The sequence below is a fragment of the Sylvia atricapilla genome, chromosome 15 (genome assembly GCF_009819655.1).
Source record: "Sylvia atricapilla isolate bSylAtr1 chromosome 15, bSylAtr1.pri, whole genome shotgun sequence".
NCBI lineage: Eukaryota > Metazoa > Chordata > Aves > Passeriformes > Sylviidae > Sylvia > Sylvia atricapilla.
The window spans coordinates 14,156,725-14,172,947 of NC_089154.1; the positions used below are offsets into that span (position 1 = coordinate 14,156,725).

General features: G+C 40.8%; 1 protein-coding gene across 1 annotated transcript; it reads right to left on the minus strand.

The window, feature by feature from the left end:
* Positions 1-215: 215 nt before the first annotated feature.
* On the minus strand, positions 216-16,011 carry ERCC4 (ERCC excision repair 4, endonuclease catalytic subunit). Its single transcript, XM_066330260.1, has 11 exons — positions 15,823-16,011; positions 14,208-14,388; positions 11,274-11,469; positions 9,746-9,953; positions 8,459-8,639; positions 7,976-8,110; positions 7,293-7,403; positions 5,580-6,171; positions 4,766-4,858; positions 4,024-4,136; positions 216-3,017 (listed from the first exon to the last, which is right to left on the minus strand). The coding sequence occupies exons 1-11, from the start codon at positions 15,994-15,996 to the stop codon at positions 2,284-2,286; spliced, it is 2,718 nt and encodes a 905-aa protein (XP_066186357.1). The 5' UTR covers positions 15,997-16,011; the 3' UTR covers positions 216-2,283.
* Positions 16,012-16,223: the final 212 nt, after the last annotated feature.

Genomic DNA, 16,223 nt, shown 5'->3' on the forward strand with positions numbered 1-16,223 from the left:
AAAACGGCCACCCCATTTGGATTGAGAAGTCTGGGAGATAAGCTCCTAACGTTTTGTACTCAAAATAAAAAATGGCACCGAAACTTTAAAACCCTTGAGCATTTCCTTGTAGAACCTTATCAAAACATGAAAATTAAGCAAGTGTATATACTATTGCTAAGTGTATTTTCAATGCAAGAAGGTCCCTAACAGTTAACAAGATATTAAAGACTTCATACAAAGCACATAAAAGGGTTTATTCTTTGTTTGATCCTGCAAATATTCAAAATTCTTGCTATTACATGAAGAAAGAACATATGAAATAAGTTATAATGATCAAGTATTACAAAATGCTGGAGCAATGGTTTCTGAACTTCCTGATTTCTGACCCTATTTACATTTCTTTAAATCACATATTTTACAAACCAGATCAACTGATTATTAATTTAATTTAGGTTATCTTGGAGTAAGGGCTAAGGAGAACTTTATCCTAAAATGGTCCTTAGGAAAGGATTGTAAACCCAGCTCATGGAGCCTGAAATACTGGAAACAGGACAAGTTCCTTTCATGACACTCAAGTTACATTCCTTGATGCTGTTTGGCATATAAGTAATGTATCCATTTAATTATTATTTTTTGGCAGATGTTTGCTTTTGGATTCTATTCTTCAGTCAGAATTGGAATCCTGACTAAGTAAAGTTTTAGAGACAAATATTTTAATTCTTAAAAATTAAGTTATTTGTGGGATCAAATAGAAACAATAGAAACCCTAAGGTCTGGATTGTAAACCACACACTAAAAAAAAAAACGTTCTGATATCAATACAGCCAAATGAAAACCAAGATAATTAACAAATTTTAATCTTATTATGGATGTATTTAATACTAAAATTTGCATCTGCAGAAAAATGTTCCCTTGAAAATTTGTCACAGCTCAGCCATAAAGTTAACAATTCATAATTCACGCTTAAAATGCACAATAAACATTTTACTGAAAGTGCATAGCTCATTTTTTACCCAAGGTGAACACAAAACATATTTTCTCCTTTCATGAAGGAGATAATATTGGTCTGTTGTTCCCATTAGAATCACATAAATACACGTGCAAGTCATAAAGGTTTTGTAAGTAGCAAATGTAAATACATTAGCATGGAATAACAGTGGACCAACCCTTTTGGCAAAGGCAATGTGTTACACAGTTGTATCAAAGTTCAATGTAGAATATAAAATTTAACAATGCACACATTCACAAACTTTTCCCTCTTTTATGCTACACAAAATGCTAAAAGTATTATCTTCTATGTGACAATGACTTTACCGAGTTTACTGACAGACAGCTGATTTGAGACATCAAAATATAAGTGCAATAGGACAAAAAAGCAGCCAATATTGGAAGAACTTTCAATACTTTTGAAAAACCTTGCCTAGAAAATGACTGCATTTGACAAGAGGGAATATTCTTTGGTATAAAGGAACAGCCCCAATGGTACACCCAAATTTTTCACTTTGAAGTGAAAGAGGTGAAAGAGCTATCAAAACTGAGTAAAAAACAAAGCCTCTTAAAAGTAGAAGTAAGGCACAGTTGAAATTAAGCTGCACTGTGGCACCAGAGAATCCCTACCCAGTGAGACCAAAAGAAAGCACTTTGCACAATCTCAGGACAGAGCTGTGCTGGCTTTGGAGTGCTAAAAGTGTAACTGGTAGCAAGGTAAGAAAGCAAATTGTACAGCATAGCATACAAATGGATTTTGCTGTGACAAAGGTTTATGGTCATGTTCTAAAGTTCAGGTTTCAGTCCCAGTATATTCTAAAACTCCTGAGCAAAAACTACAAAGTGTTTCAAACAGCTCCATCACTGTCAATCGAAAACAGGCAGTTGCCAGGGAGTGAGACATTAAAAATGGTAAAAGCAGTGTTGTATCATGCAGCAGGTCACACAGCACATTTTTAGCTTGAACAAGAAATCATAGCTTTCACAAGAAAACACCTTTATCAGTTAGTCTTAGCACTTAATTCTTATGGTCTTGGTGAAAAACTTCATTTAGTTAATTCAATGATATTATAGAATTGGTTAAAGTGCTTTAAGAAGAATAAAAATACTTCACATTTCTCTATTAAAAATGTTTTTTCCTCTTGAATCTTGCCCTCAGTAATAATTAACTCACATGTTAGAACTGATGGAAGAGCATTAGCAAGAAACAGCTGGTTATCTTAGAGAGGGCATTTATTAAAGTATTTCATGTTGTTTGCCAAAGTACTGTGCCAGAAAAGCTTATCTGTGCTATGAGTTCAACAATCTCATGAGTCATTTTTTGCTTTTTCCTTTGGCTAGTGCCTCTGCGTAGGTCAGGTGAATGAAGTCGAAGAGCTGTGTGGCATTGGCAGCATTACCCAAAATCTTGGACAGCTCCTCCTTGGACAGCGTCACCAGCTCTGCAATGCTTTTAACGTGGGTCATTAAGGCCCGGCAGTTCTTTGTGTTAACCCCTGGCATTTTTAGCAGGAAGTCCTGAGGCCCAGGGTTGTACTTGTCTGACTCGGGGAGGATTTCGGAATCCGCGGTGACGGCCATGGCCGTTTCTGCGTCGGGCTGGGGCTGGTTTTGTTTCAGCTCTTCAAACAGCTCAGCAGTAGCGTGGGGAGAGGGACACCAGAGGATCCGTAACTTGGGGAAGTGCAGCGTGAGAAGGGTCAGTTTAGAAGTGACATCGTTGCCGGAGATTTCTGGCTGTAAAGAGCCCCGCGGGATCAAGGAGAAGGGTTTGCTGGGGTCGAACTCAATGAGGAGCACGGGGCGCTTGTAGTAGCGGCACATGGCCACGCACTGTGCGTACAGCCGCCCGTTGTTCAGGGAGCCGATCAGGTCACTGATGCTCTTCCTCTCCACGCACATGTCGGGGCTCAGAATGTAATCCCCGACCTCCAGAGTGACGGGCTCGATGTCGATGCCGCGGCGGTGGATCAGCGACGGCAGCTCGCTGCGGAACTCCCGCATGTCCACGATGATGGTCTGCTGCACTCCCTTCTGCGCCTGCCCGCCTGAGGAGACAGATAACCACAGTTATCCCCACACCAGGCACCTCCTGCTCTGCCTGTTTCCCTCTGTGCTGCCAAGACTGCTGCAATGGACGCACTTCCCACCTCGAGTTAGACCTCAAATGCAGCAGTACAACAAATCCCGACTTCACTGGATTTCTAACTGTTAGAGAAAAAAATTACTTGCCTGAATATATACTGTAGTTTATGCTCTGCAGCTTGAGAGAGCCACCATGCTACTTGCTGTAAGCTTTGTATAGGTGACAATGAAATACATTAAGCTGCAGATGGAAATTATTTAAACGAATCAGGGAAATCTTTAAAAGGCTGCCTGCAAAACAAGATAATGAAGCTGATCCCTTTTATTTCCAGCTGTTTCCCACAGAAATACAGCACTTTATTGTAGGAATTATGTGTTGGCCTCTACAGATCTGCAGGACACACATGGAAACTGCAGCACCAAGGCCACAAAACATCTAAGGGCAAAGATTAGAAAGCATATGGCAAAGGAGAGCAGCATTACAAAAACGACAGCAAAGAAAAACATGTCAGAGGAAAAGAACAAAAATATGGTTAGAATTGCAACAAAAGAAAAAGGAGGCTTTATTTCGAAGGAAGTGATCAAACCCATAATGAGCAGTTGTTTACCCAGGCAGCATGTTTGCAAAGATGAAAAGAAGTCCCCAACATTTACTATCTCAAGAACAACACTGCCTTTGACCATCTGTAGACTTCAGTTTTTATGTTTTAATTTCCCTTCCTACAAGCAGCACTAGACAGCCTCACAATCAACAATCTGACTAGAAACAATCCAAATGGTACCTGTGTTAATGGGCCAAACACTTATTTCAAAGGAAACCACAGTTCACTGTCACTGGGAAATAACGTTTCTATAGCACCAAGACTCCAATGTACAGCAGGTCTCTGTCCCAGATGCTTTGAGGAGGATTTAAAGTGCAATAGCTGTGGGATTTTGGGAGGCTGCAAGCCTGACCCAGGGGCTGCTCACCTGCTTTGCGTGTGTCAGCAGAGACAGAGGCGGGGGTAACATCTCTGATGAGGTCTAAGTTTGTCTCGTCTCTTCCTTCTCTTTCCTCAGGAACAACCATGCTGGCCTTCTCTCTAAGGAACCACAACAAACACACACTACAAACTGCAAATGCAGGAGTAAAGGAGATTGAGATGCTTCAATCCCCTTCATCCAGATGTAAAATTATATGTAGTTTCATAGGAAATGCAAACCTGACCAGAAATGCAATTTACTGGGATTTTCTAGGTTGTTCCTTTTACACAGGATCTAATGACTAGGAACAGTACTGTAACCCCCTGAGAAGGCACTGCCAGTAAAAATACTGTCTTATACAGTCCAAGGAAATAATTGCTGTCTTTGCCCAATTGACTTAGGTTATAAAAGCTGTAAAAATTATCTTATAAGAAATGCTACCTGCAAAAACACAATTACACAAATGAACTTCATAGACAATTAGGAAAAAATTCAAGTGATGCTGATTAGCCTTTACATTAATATTGAATCCAGCTAAAATTATTAAACAAAATACCAGGTGCTTTGAAAAGGAAAGTTTTGACTTTTTGGTGGCTCTCAATAGGAAAGTAGTTTTTACATCCAACAAAGAATTGAATGAAAAGTTTATTTAAAGCCTTCACACAGTTAAGAACTTTATTTAAAATGTAAACATATTGGGGAATTCATGAAACACTAATTATAAAGGCAGTTAAAGTAATTGTGTTACCGAATGAGCTTTTCAAAGGCCTCCTTCTCTTTCCTCAGAGTTGTGAGGTAGCGCTGCTCCTCTGTGGAGCCCCCATAGATGAGGAAATAAACTCTGTAGGTATAAAAGAGAGAAATAAAAAAGAGGCCACAAGACTTTTATTAAGTCAAAAAATCCACAACCAAGAAATTTGAGTTTAGTAGCAATAAGTGCCTGACCCTATACAATAGTATATTAAATTTTAAGTTATTTATATTTTAAATTAGTATGTGATATTAATTCATAAAACGGAGCTTTTTCAATTTCCAGGTGTATTAAATACTTACACCCAAAGTGGTGATATTCCTGTCAGCAAATGCTATAACTGCAAATACTAATTTTCTTCATTGTGTTTCCTTTACTTGCTTCTCTGTTACAGTTTCTGAATTACTGGTCTTCAGCATGATGAACATCAGGAAATGTGAAAATTCATTAAACCCCAAATGAATCCATTTGTTTAAAAATCATATCTTCAGAGATGATTTAAAATGAGACTACAACACCTCAAAATGATCTACTGCCACTAAAATCATTGAAGCAGAGGTCTTAGAATTGCTTTTTAATTTTTCTTTTTTAACAGATATGCTTCTGCTGTTACGGGTCTAAATACCTCCTGGAAAGTAAAAATTATCTTTTGGTTACATCAGCCATTATGATTTTGTTTAAACTTAAGGGCTCAACAAGAACTGAAAGGTAGCTAATGAAAATGAACAGCAGCATGTTCTGCACTGACTGCTGACAGCGCACTTGTAATTTTTTCTTTCAGACCAGAATTACCCTGGCCAAGTGAACTTGCCTCAAAGGCTTCCCAGGCCTGCTGGCCTTGTAGATTTCCAGCTGCCGGACAAAGGTGAGTTCTGCATCATACAGCACAACATATCTGGGCTCCACTTCGTGCAGCACCCGAGTGAGAGCATAGGGGTCCCCACAGCCCTGCAGCGGGTGGATAATGGTCAGGGGGTCCTTGAAAATCCCATAGTAACAGTCTGAGGGCAAGTTCACATCAAAATCTTCAGGAACGGTCTCTGCAGTGTTGCTTTCTTGGCTACCACCTAATTCTTCGTTGTCTTCTACCTCAACCTCTTCTCTCTTTTCCTCCTCAGTTTTGCCTATCATTTGGATTATAGTCCGGTCTTGCTGCTTCTTGTGTTTATTTTGTTTTGAAGAAGCCGTGAGTTTGGCCTTTTTGGCTTGAGGCCCTGTGTCTGGTTTGGCATTTCCTTTGGACTTGCTGGCTTTTCTGTCCTTAGTCCACACTTCTCCAGCTTTCTCGTCCTTCCCGAAGGTTTTGTTGTAGAGTCTTGTTAAAAAAGCTTCTGCTCCAGCAATAATGTACTCCCTGAGCTGTGCACAGGCTCGGTCATCGCTGGCACAAATGAGCACTTGCCCTGCAGTTAAGAAACAACAACAGCACGTTTACAGCCTGTAATGCTGTGCTCCTTATCCAGCGACAAGGCAATGGCTCACACTGATCCAAGCACTGTGCCTGCCAAATGCCACAGTCACTTTGGATCTGAGACAGTCTAAACTGCACGGCTTTTTGTACCAAATCAAATTAAAGATTAACTGGAGTTCAAGGTTCCTTGTTCTTCCAAGTCTAAATTTGTAAAGCTTTCCTTCTGACCACTGGAAATGAGGCAGATACAGCATGTGTTGAAACATACTTGAACAGCTACTCATTTTTGAGATGTGGAATGAGAGAGAACTTAATTTAGATCATTCTAATTTGTCAGCTGTGTTAGAGAGTCTACCAAACACATGTTTCACACAGTATTATTGACATTTGTGAATAACAATTCTCTGCAAGCTGACTCAGATAAACTCCTACAACACTAGGTGAGAGAGCCAGTTCCTACCCAGAGTCAGAACACTGTGGGTGGGAGAAAAGAGCACTTTTTTACCCTTACTATTTCCTAAAATAAAACTTGCTAAATTTTAAGGGAATGAAAAGCCCTAAAATAGGAAAGGCAGCAAAGCAGTTAGACTCTCCTCCCTGTCTCCTAATCTCTACCTCATTTATATGCAACTCACAAGAAACAAATTTGCAGGTGCTTGAGAAGAATGTGCAAGTTAGAAAGGGTGTAAGACAGAACACCTGGTTTTGTTTTGAAAACTCCAGGAATGAGTGAAGGGTACCTTGATCATGATAAATTTCCACATCAGTTTCATTTGGCTTGGGACTAAGGTATCAGTCACTACTGAAATGCAACCTAAAATATTTTTTTCAGAATAATGCAGTTCTTTCATAAAAAGTATTGCATTGTGGAAATGAACAGCATTTCTCTTTTAGACCAAGACCTAAGTAAGAGTTTATGTAAAACTATGGAATTTTACATGGTTTATGTACATAATGTACATAAATCCCTCATCTCAAAGCCACAAATTACTAAATTTAAACCAGCTCTTTGATAAAACTAAAGAAAAGAGTTAATTCCTTCTCTCTGAGGTCAAGCAGAAGTACAAACCAGCAGCAGTACTGGAAAACTTACATCATTTAGTATTTTCTCACCTGGACCACCAAGGTTGTCACTGTTCTTATTTTCATTTTCAATCTCTTTCAGTACTTCTCTCAAAGCTTCCCATTTTGGGTTACTTTCTAGAACCAATTCCCTTTTCAGTTCTGAAAAAAAGTAAGATTGAACATAGCAGCCCTTGCAGTCAAAATACCCTTCAGACTTTAAATCAGTGGTTAGATGTCAATAGTGTGATGGTTGTTGTCACATATGATATTCAACAGCCTACATATGCAATTTGTTATGCTAATAAGCTGGAGAACACTTTTAAATTTAAAAATGGAGATAAGTGCTTTTGTGACGCAAAACACTGAAATATTCACTCATTCCTCAATTCTGAAACTCCTGAATGTATTTTTTTAATAAAAGCAACCACAGCCTCCTACTCTTTCACATACAATAATAAGGATGAGGCTAAACATCAATGTAAGGCAAGAACAATATCACAAAAGCTCTCCCAGTGATCAGCTGAGCAAGCTTACGAGAATCCCCTGCTTCATGACTTTATGTTGTTTATTATGTGCTTTTAGAACTAAGACTGTGTCTCAATTTATCCCAGCTAACAGACTGAGATCCTGAGCTGTGCAAGTTCATGCAGGGAACCAAAGCACAAGTAAAAATATGCAAAGCACTTGGAATCGTGTGACACTCTCCAACTTAAAATTAGAACGATCAGTACCATTTTCCTTCTTTCCATCACGTTTCTCAGAGCCTGAGGCTTTGCCTTTCTGATTCACTTTCTCCTCTGCAATGCGATAAACTCGAGCTCGGGCATTCACAAACATTGACGTGCTGGAGTCAAGGAACAGCCAGCCTGCAGAGGAAATGAGAAGGAGGCAGTAGTAGTTTGACATCTGCAACGTGCATGTGTTCCAACCCTCTGCAGGAAAAGCCCCAGATCTGCAGCTGGAACACCTGCCCTACCTGCTTGATGTGTAACCACCAGCTTCATAAAAGACAGAAATGTGATGCAAATCTCACACTGTTAAGTAACAGCAGTTAAGTGGGAAGATGAAAGAATTATCTGTCAATAAAAACCTACGTCCTTATGGCTGGTTGTGTAAAACCTAATTAGATACCTTCGTATGTTTGGGAATGATAATTAAAAACATCAACATTGCATTGTTTCATGCATTGACTTGTAGAGTTATTCCGTGTTTACCTGAATTCTCACCAAAAGCTTTTTCACTTGCTCTCAGTGACTCCAGGAGATTAAGGAAAGTGACACAATCATACTGGGTTAGATACAGAAGCAAAGTTCGTAGGATCTTCAAATCCTGGACCAAAGACTTTGTCTTAGCTCCAAGCTGATGCCAGAGAGGATCTAAATAGTGACGTATTGTCTGGAAATAAAAATTGCAAAGTTTGGAGGGTCAAACATCCAGTATTGCATTATGGCTTCTAACCAAGCTGAGAATACTCCTACTTTAACTTTACAGGGGATGCTGTGGTTTCTCAAAGTCATTAGAGACATCAAAATAAAGATGTACTGGTGAGATATTTGTTTTGACATAAGTGACCATATTTTAGCAAGGTTAATATAATATAGATGTCTTTATGAAAAACATTTCAGCAGTGAGCAGATGTATATTTTAATTAATATATAATATAATTTAATGCTTTCAGTCAATTTTTTCCATTCCATCTATTAATAAAATACTGGTAAAATGATAAAATACCAACCTTATTTTACTGGTACTGACCTGCTGTATTTAGTATTTAATGTCCTTTACTCAGATACAGCAAAAACCATTAGAATGTCATTTAGTTTCCAAAATCAGATAAGGTACCATGAAGATGTGCAACTTAGAGAACCCAAGAAGAAACCTTCAAATATTTAAAGTACAGAAGGCCTTTCATCCACATGAAATCATGGTTAACCAATAACTGTGTTGCACTATGACAGTTCATTTCATCCTAACAAAAGCATATGTGTGCCAAACAGATCTGTCAAAAATAGCAGTGAACACAAAGTTATTGACATACATAATGATTCAAGATACAGCAGACGCAGGCATGTGCATATTGTCTATTATGCACAGTGCTTCTCCTACTACAGAAAATAAAAAATACAAGCAAGAAATTCCAAAGGAAAAGGGGAGTATGTGTGTGGCAGTTACTGGTACTTATCTCCAAAGTATTCTGAGCTGAAGTTGCAGTTGTGTTTTTAATAACAGCAGAAATAATCACTATTATAACCATGAATTGGGGTGGTCTTACTGTTGGGACTTTGGAAATGAAGGAAGAACAATACCAATACATCAAGAACCCTATAGGCACTGTTACACCAGCATTACACCCCCTGGTACCAGTAATAAATATGTCATGAGAGAACAACTCAGCTGCTGCTGGTTATTTATTATGCAAACAACATTTCTGTTTGCATGGCAGGCACTTTGGAGATCTATATCCCATTTCTTAGACACTGCAGAACAATCAAAATGGTTACCTTGTCAAAAGGTTTAGCAATAGCATTCTCCAAAGACAGATCTTCTACTTCAAGAGCTGGGTTGTAACGTTTGAGCTCCCTCAGACACGCATTCAGAATGTCCAGGATTGCAGTCTGGATAGCAAGCATAGCAGGGGTCATTGCCACGTGGATTTCCACTACTTCAGGTTTATGCTTCTCTAAGAAGGAGTGCACTGCTATATGAAACCTAAGAGAAAAACAGCTTTGTAAGGTTTACATGGATAGTTTTATTTGACTTAGAATTACTCTAAAGTTTGTGTAGAATACAATTACAATTGTTCTAAATGTAAACACGTAAGTTAATTCCAGAAGCAGTTTCTACTGATGTGGAGACTGCAATCTTATAAACAGCCTCAGAAAACCATCTGTTCCACAGTTATGACTGTAGTCATTCTAGTCATGTGAGCCTATAGTGCTGGTGAATGATCCATGGAAAATTACTGCACTGGATTCTGCATCATCATCACACATAGCAAATATTAAAATAAGCCAAAAACATCCTATAAGGGAGAAGCTGGAAGGGGTTCACAAATTCTCTGAAATCACATGGCTGCACCAGCAGATTTTGTGATGTTCCCAGCTTGCAATGGCAACCTGCAGGTGGCTGTTGGAACCCTGCCCTTGGAGCCACTCACAGATGCAGAGATGCCACACCTGACTGTCCCTGACAGCTGCTGACCTCTGCAGCTCCAGAGACATTACTGCTGCCTGCAGCCCCAGGCCTTTTCATGGAAGTCAGGAAATCTAGAGAGCTGCTACTCAACCTTTCCTATCCCAGGTACTTCCCTTCTACTTCCCCGGGATACTGAGAGAAAGACTGTTAAGGAATTTACAATGCAGAGAGGAACAGTTCACTGAGAAGGAGTGAAACACGTTCCAGCCTGGACTAAGGGAACAAATGGGCAGAGCTCCTGCCCAGGGCAAGAGCACTGACTGGGTCTTCAGAGAGTGTCCAGTTCCATCTGTGGATCTGCTCCTGGAAGACTCAATGCATGCCACATCTTGGTGATTGTTTTTTAACTGTCATCAAGAAATGTCCTTCATACACAACATATGTGTATAAGATTAAAAAAATCTGACATGTAGAAAGAGATGCATGGAGTTTCATCACAGCTGGGAACAAACACCTCCATGAATAGCAGAACTAAGAGACTGTTTTCCTGTCATTACTTAGGCTTAAATACTCTTGTTTAGGAAGAGAAGTTTTTCTTAAACTGTTAAGAATGTCACTTTTTGCCGTGATTTCTGTTGACTAAAAGGACTGCACTACCATAAAGTTCGTCAATAGACTCTTAACAGAGTCAATTTGAGTCTATTTTCAAAAATAATCTCAGAAATTCAGTATGTTTAAGACCACTTCTGTCAAAAACTGAAAAAATTTTGTTTGGGAATACAGGAGGGAACAGAGATGAGCAGTGTGATTGCATACACCTTGTTTTCTCAGGAACCCACTGTAACACCCTTCACCTTTCTTTTAACTCTCCACTGAAGGAAGGAAGTGCCTCACCTTGGCCACAGATAAAGCTTCCCAACAAAAAGATTTTTCATCACTCTTTCCACATGACAAAAACCAGTGTTAAATGCAACTGCATTATCTGTAAAAGCTTTAATGAAGCCTTGCTTGTTCTTCTGGCGATAAAGCCGCAGGATGAACGCTTCCTGACAGGACTCAATGATTCTGTGTGCTTTGTACACCAAAATGCCTGCCAAAAGAAAAAAGAAATCAAGTTAAAAAAACCAAAACAAAACAGAAAGGTCCAGGTTTGTATAGATTTTTCCTCAGAACTGTCTTATTCTTCTACTGTTCTTTTGATTACAGGAATTTAAGTCTTCTAAAAAGAAGGTTGAAATGAGTCATTCCTCAGTTTCAGTACCATGGAATTGCCAAATAACAGAATGGGGTTAATAATGCATCTTTAACAGAAAAATAAAAGCTTGTGCATGAGTGGCAGGACTTACTAGTTTGGAGAATTCTTTACTCCTGAGGCATAGCTTGAACCTGAGCCTTTTAAAAGCAGAAAAAGTAAATGCATGACAAAACACACTGTTACAACAAAGCAAGTTTGATGTGTTCGAGGCTGTGATGAATTCTTCCATTAAGAGAAATTCTGGAATTAGACTTTCATTGGTAACAGTTCAAGTGTTTCCATAATCAAAGAACTTCTGAAAACATTTACTTTGCTTTTCTCTCCCATCTGACAGTCACATTCACACTCAAGGACAGCAAGCATTATCAAATATAGGAGTCCACCACCAATTTTCTTTATGGCTATGGGTGTACTAGGAAAAAAAGACCTATCAAGCACATTTCAATAAAGAGAAATGAAACAGGAGTTTAGTTTAATTATGTGTTTGAGGTGAACACTTCAGGAGTTCACAGTCCACTCAGCCAAGACCTGTTAACCAAGGCTTGTTTTTTCCTCATGCTAATCATGTTACACAGCACATTGCATTATCTTCCCTCTCTCCCTACTGAAGTAAGGCCTATGTGGTATCTGCTCACAGCCTCCAGTGGAATCCTAAATGCCTTTCTAAAATCAAACATCACAGGTTTTACCTTGTGCCTACATAAGCTAATAAACTTAATTTAATTTAATTTCTGTAACAAGTCTCCTCAACTCAGCACCCAGCCATTGTTGATAACGTGCCTTTGCTTGCTAATTGAAAAAGCATCCAGAAAAAAGACTTCCATATATAACTGCTTGCCATTCATGATCAAGTCCTGAAATAATCCACTACAAGGTATTTTTCTATCTAGATATTGTTAGACTTGTCCTGTGAAGCAGTACATTTTTCAGTACATAGTAATGGTCATAGTAATCTCTGTAATCTCTGAGCGACTTCCAGGTTATCAAGATGTGACCCCAGATGGACAAGAAGGAAAGACAGTATTTCTAAGAGGTAAGACTGTGTTTATTATAATACCTCCCTGCTTTTAGTCAACATTTATCTGCTTATGAAGGGAGTTCACACCTGCTCTGTAAGCCTTGGTAGAAGCAGCTTGTCACTTTTCATTACACCAACTTGCATCAGTTTCACTGTGCTATCAAGTACATCATTTCTACTCAGCTAAAACCACCAGGAATAATTCTGCTTTACTGCAGTGATAACTTCTTATCTTCCTTTAGCTGGATTTACGAGTTCATCAGATGTTAATTCACACTGATTTTACAGATGACATTTTTAACCCCTAAAAAGGCTTTTGCTGTTATATCCTCATGAAACACTACACAGGATTTTGTTGTTCAGTCTCACACACAGACAAGGCACACGGACCCAGGGTGGGAGGCTGGGAAAGGAGCCACCACTCGATGGCAGCTGCTCTCACACCCTCTGGTGGCAATACAGAACCTGTCACGGCTCTGTGGCACGACAGGGACACCACCAGTTTTGCTGTACTGTAAACTTTACTGTATTTCTTCTCTTCATATTTTTTTTCTTCTTCTTTGGTAGGGTAGAAAGGTAGAAGAAGGAGTCAAGGGAAAAAGAGAAATTACCACAGATTGCCCAGAAAAACTATTGACTTCTTTTGAACTTAGAAATATCAGGATGGACAAATCTGGTGTTCTTTACTTCAGCATAAAAGAGTTCTAAAGCATAAAAATGTTTTAGAGTGGAACTTGCTTAAAAAATTTTAGTTTGACTAAAAGAAGGAGGTACAGCTTCTGAAGCAGAAACTCACATGTTCTAAGCATACAATATTCAGCTATGTTTAATCATTAAGATGTTAACACTCAGAAAATAGTAAAATATTCTTAAATCCCTGGCTCTTAGATATCTCTTTTTCCAGCTTTTCAGGCTGTAACAGGATTTCCAGCTAAGATAAGAACACAAAAACAAGAGTGGCTGGGGGAGAAGGGGAACAGAACATGAGAAGAGAAGGGCAACTCTCACATCTTCCATGTATAGCTTCTATACAACCACACACACAAAAAAAGGTTGCAAGCTATTCCCCAAATCTTTACAATAAGTAAAGATACAGTAACAATATTACTTTGTAATGCTACTATTTGCATAGTGCCCAAGTGTGTCAACACAAATATTAGTAAGGTATTTTTTGATGAGAAGTCACCAGGAATAATCTGTTAATGCAAAAATATAGGTAGTGTGCATGGGTCATAAAGCATGACATTTAAAATCAGTTTTAATGATAGGCCAGTGTCCAAAAGATCACAGAACACTATCTCACCAAGTGCAATCAATTGTTCTTCTTTGAAAGCCTTTTTAAACTGTAAGATTAAATAAGGCAAATGAATTGAGAGAGGGAAAAAAAATTAAAAATATGAAAGAACTACATATTTGCTCCTTTTACCTCAGTCTTGGTGGGGAAAAAAAACCCAGAATTATTCTTCAACCTTAACATCTGTTAGTAGAACCCTTCATGTAGAATTAAGCTTTGTGTATTTTCAAACAGAGCACTCTTTATTTTAAAAGGTCTTACCGGTGATGAGATTGGCAGGAATTCTGTCAGTAAGGAAATCTACCACAAGGATCCGACTCGTTGCAAAGATGACTCCTCCTTGTGTATAAAATTCATAGCGAGTATTATTTGCAATTTCATTGGTGACCCGGCGAGGGAGATGAACAACTCCATCTGACCTCAGCTGATCAATAAAATACTCCTAAACCAAACACAATAAAACCACAGATATTATTGTGGTATCCAGGGAAAGAGATCCAAAGAGCACCTTTATTATATATACTCTGGTAATTTTGAGGAGCTGTTGAAAACAGATCAAGACATGATAGTAGAACACACTAAAAGAAGTCAGAATTATTATGACTTTTTCTTCTTTGACACACTTTCTTCAGCTTCAAACTCATCTGGACGATTTTAAAAAATCTACATAGGCAGTAGTAACTAGACAATACTTACATAAAAATAAGCAGCTGACACTTCAAAGAGCTTATATTTTCTTATATTTCAATATCTCATTTTCAGAGAAAATTCGATTTTAATACTGCCTTAAGAACAGAGAATTGGGAAGAGATCAACTAATGCCCTCACCAGTCATTAGATGGCTAAAGCAGGTAGTTTAAAACTACAGCTGTTATCTTTATTCACCTGTGGTGGCTATAAAAGGTTCCCCAAGACCTCCCCTTCCTGAGGGTGGGAATTTTGCCTGATTCCAGAGGAAAAAAAAAAAAAAAAAAAAAAAAAAAAAAAAAGGAGCAGGGTTTTTTTTTTGTACAATTAGGGCCAAATCTGTCAAGCCCGACAAACATGTTTCACCCCTTTCTCCTCACTGGTTACTTATAAGTTATGTACTTGTTTTAGCTCATTAGCGTTACTAGGACTTCACTGTGCCGCAGGAATAGAAATTCAGCTGCCGTGACCTCCGACGTGTGTGGTTTGACAGCTTCCCCAGGACCTGGGGTGGACAACACGGTGTCCCCGAGCCAGCAGTGCCAATGTGACAGTGGGATGCTGTGTGCCTTGGGAAGGGCAGTGGCAGCAGCCAGGGAGGTGACCCTGCTCTCTGCTCAGCCCTGGGGCACAGCTGCCTCCAGCTCGGCCTCCTCAGCACAGAAGGGACACGGAGCTCCTGGAGCAGAGGGGACAAGAGGATCAGGGTTCATGTCTCTGGTGAGGAAAGGCTGAGGGAGCTGGGGCTGTCCCCAGGAGGTGGCTGAGAGGGGACACAGCCGTGTCTGTCAGCGCTCTGCTCCCTGGGCCAGCGATGGCACCAGGAACTGATGGCCAGGCACTTCAGCTGAACACGAGGGAGAACTTCTTCCCTGTGAGCCCTGAGTGTCCAGAGAGGCCGTGGAGTCTCCCTCGGTGGGGATACTCCAGAGCAGTGTGGACACAGCCCTGTGCCAGGCTCTGGAATGACCCTGCCTGAGCGGGGACCAGATGGGCCACTGTGGTCCCTTCCAACCCGTTCTGTGGTGCTGTGCCGGTGCCCATTGCCGTGCCCGGCCCCCGCGCTGCCCTCCCCGCAGCCCGCACACCTCCCCGCAGCCCGCGGAGCCGCTCCGCCCGCCGGGGCACCCACAGAGCGGCCGGCCGCGCCCGGGAGCGGAAAGGGGCGTGCGCCGGCAGCTGCCCTCACCTCCTCGGCGGGGCTGGTGTTGAGCACCAGCACGAGGCTGGCGGGCTCGCAGTAGAGGCGCAGGAAGCGCAGCAGCAGGCGGTCGATGCCCAGCCCGCGGGCGCACACGGCGAGCCCGTCGCGGTGGAACAGCTCCAGGAAGATCTGGCTCTCGTGCTCCAGCAGCGCCGCCATGGCGGCACCGCTCCCGCGCACGCGCGCCCCGCGCTCAGCGCCCCCTGGCGGGCCGGCGGGTACGGTCCTCCAGGCCTGGCGGTTTTCCCGCCGCGCGCGGGTCTCCTCAGGGAGGTGTCGGTCCCCTCAGGGCGATGTCGGTCCCCTCACGGCGATATCCGTCCCCTCACGGCGATATCCGTCCCCTCACGGCGATGTCGGTCCCCTCACGGCGATGTCGGTCCCCT

Bases quoted from the DNA above. Each gene is read 5' to 3' on its own strand.
- ERCC4 (XM_066330260.1), bottom strand. From the start codon at position 15,996: ATGGCGGCGCTGCTGGAGCACGAGAGCCAGATCTTCCTGGAGCTGTTC. The intron at 9,954-11,273 runs GTGAGGCACTTC...TTTTTCTCTTAG, and splicing joins AAGCTTTATCTGTGGCCAAG to GTTTCATATAGCAGTGCACT. The intron at 6,172-7,292 runs GTGAGAAAATAC...TCTTAACTGCAG, and splicing joins TGACAACCTTGGTGGTCCAG to GGCAAGTGCTCATTTGTGCC.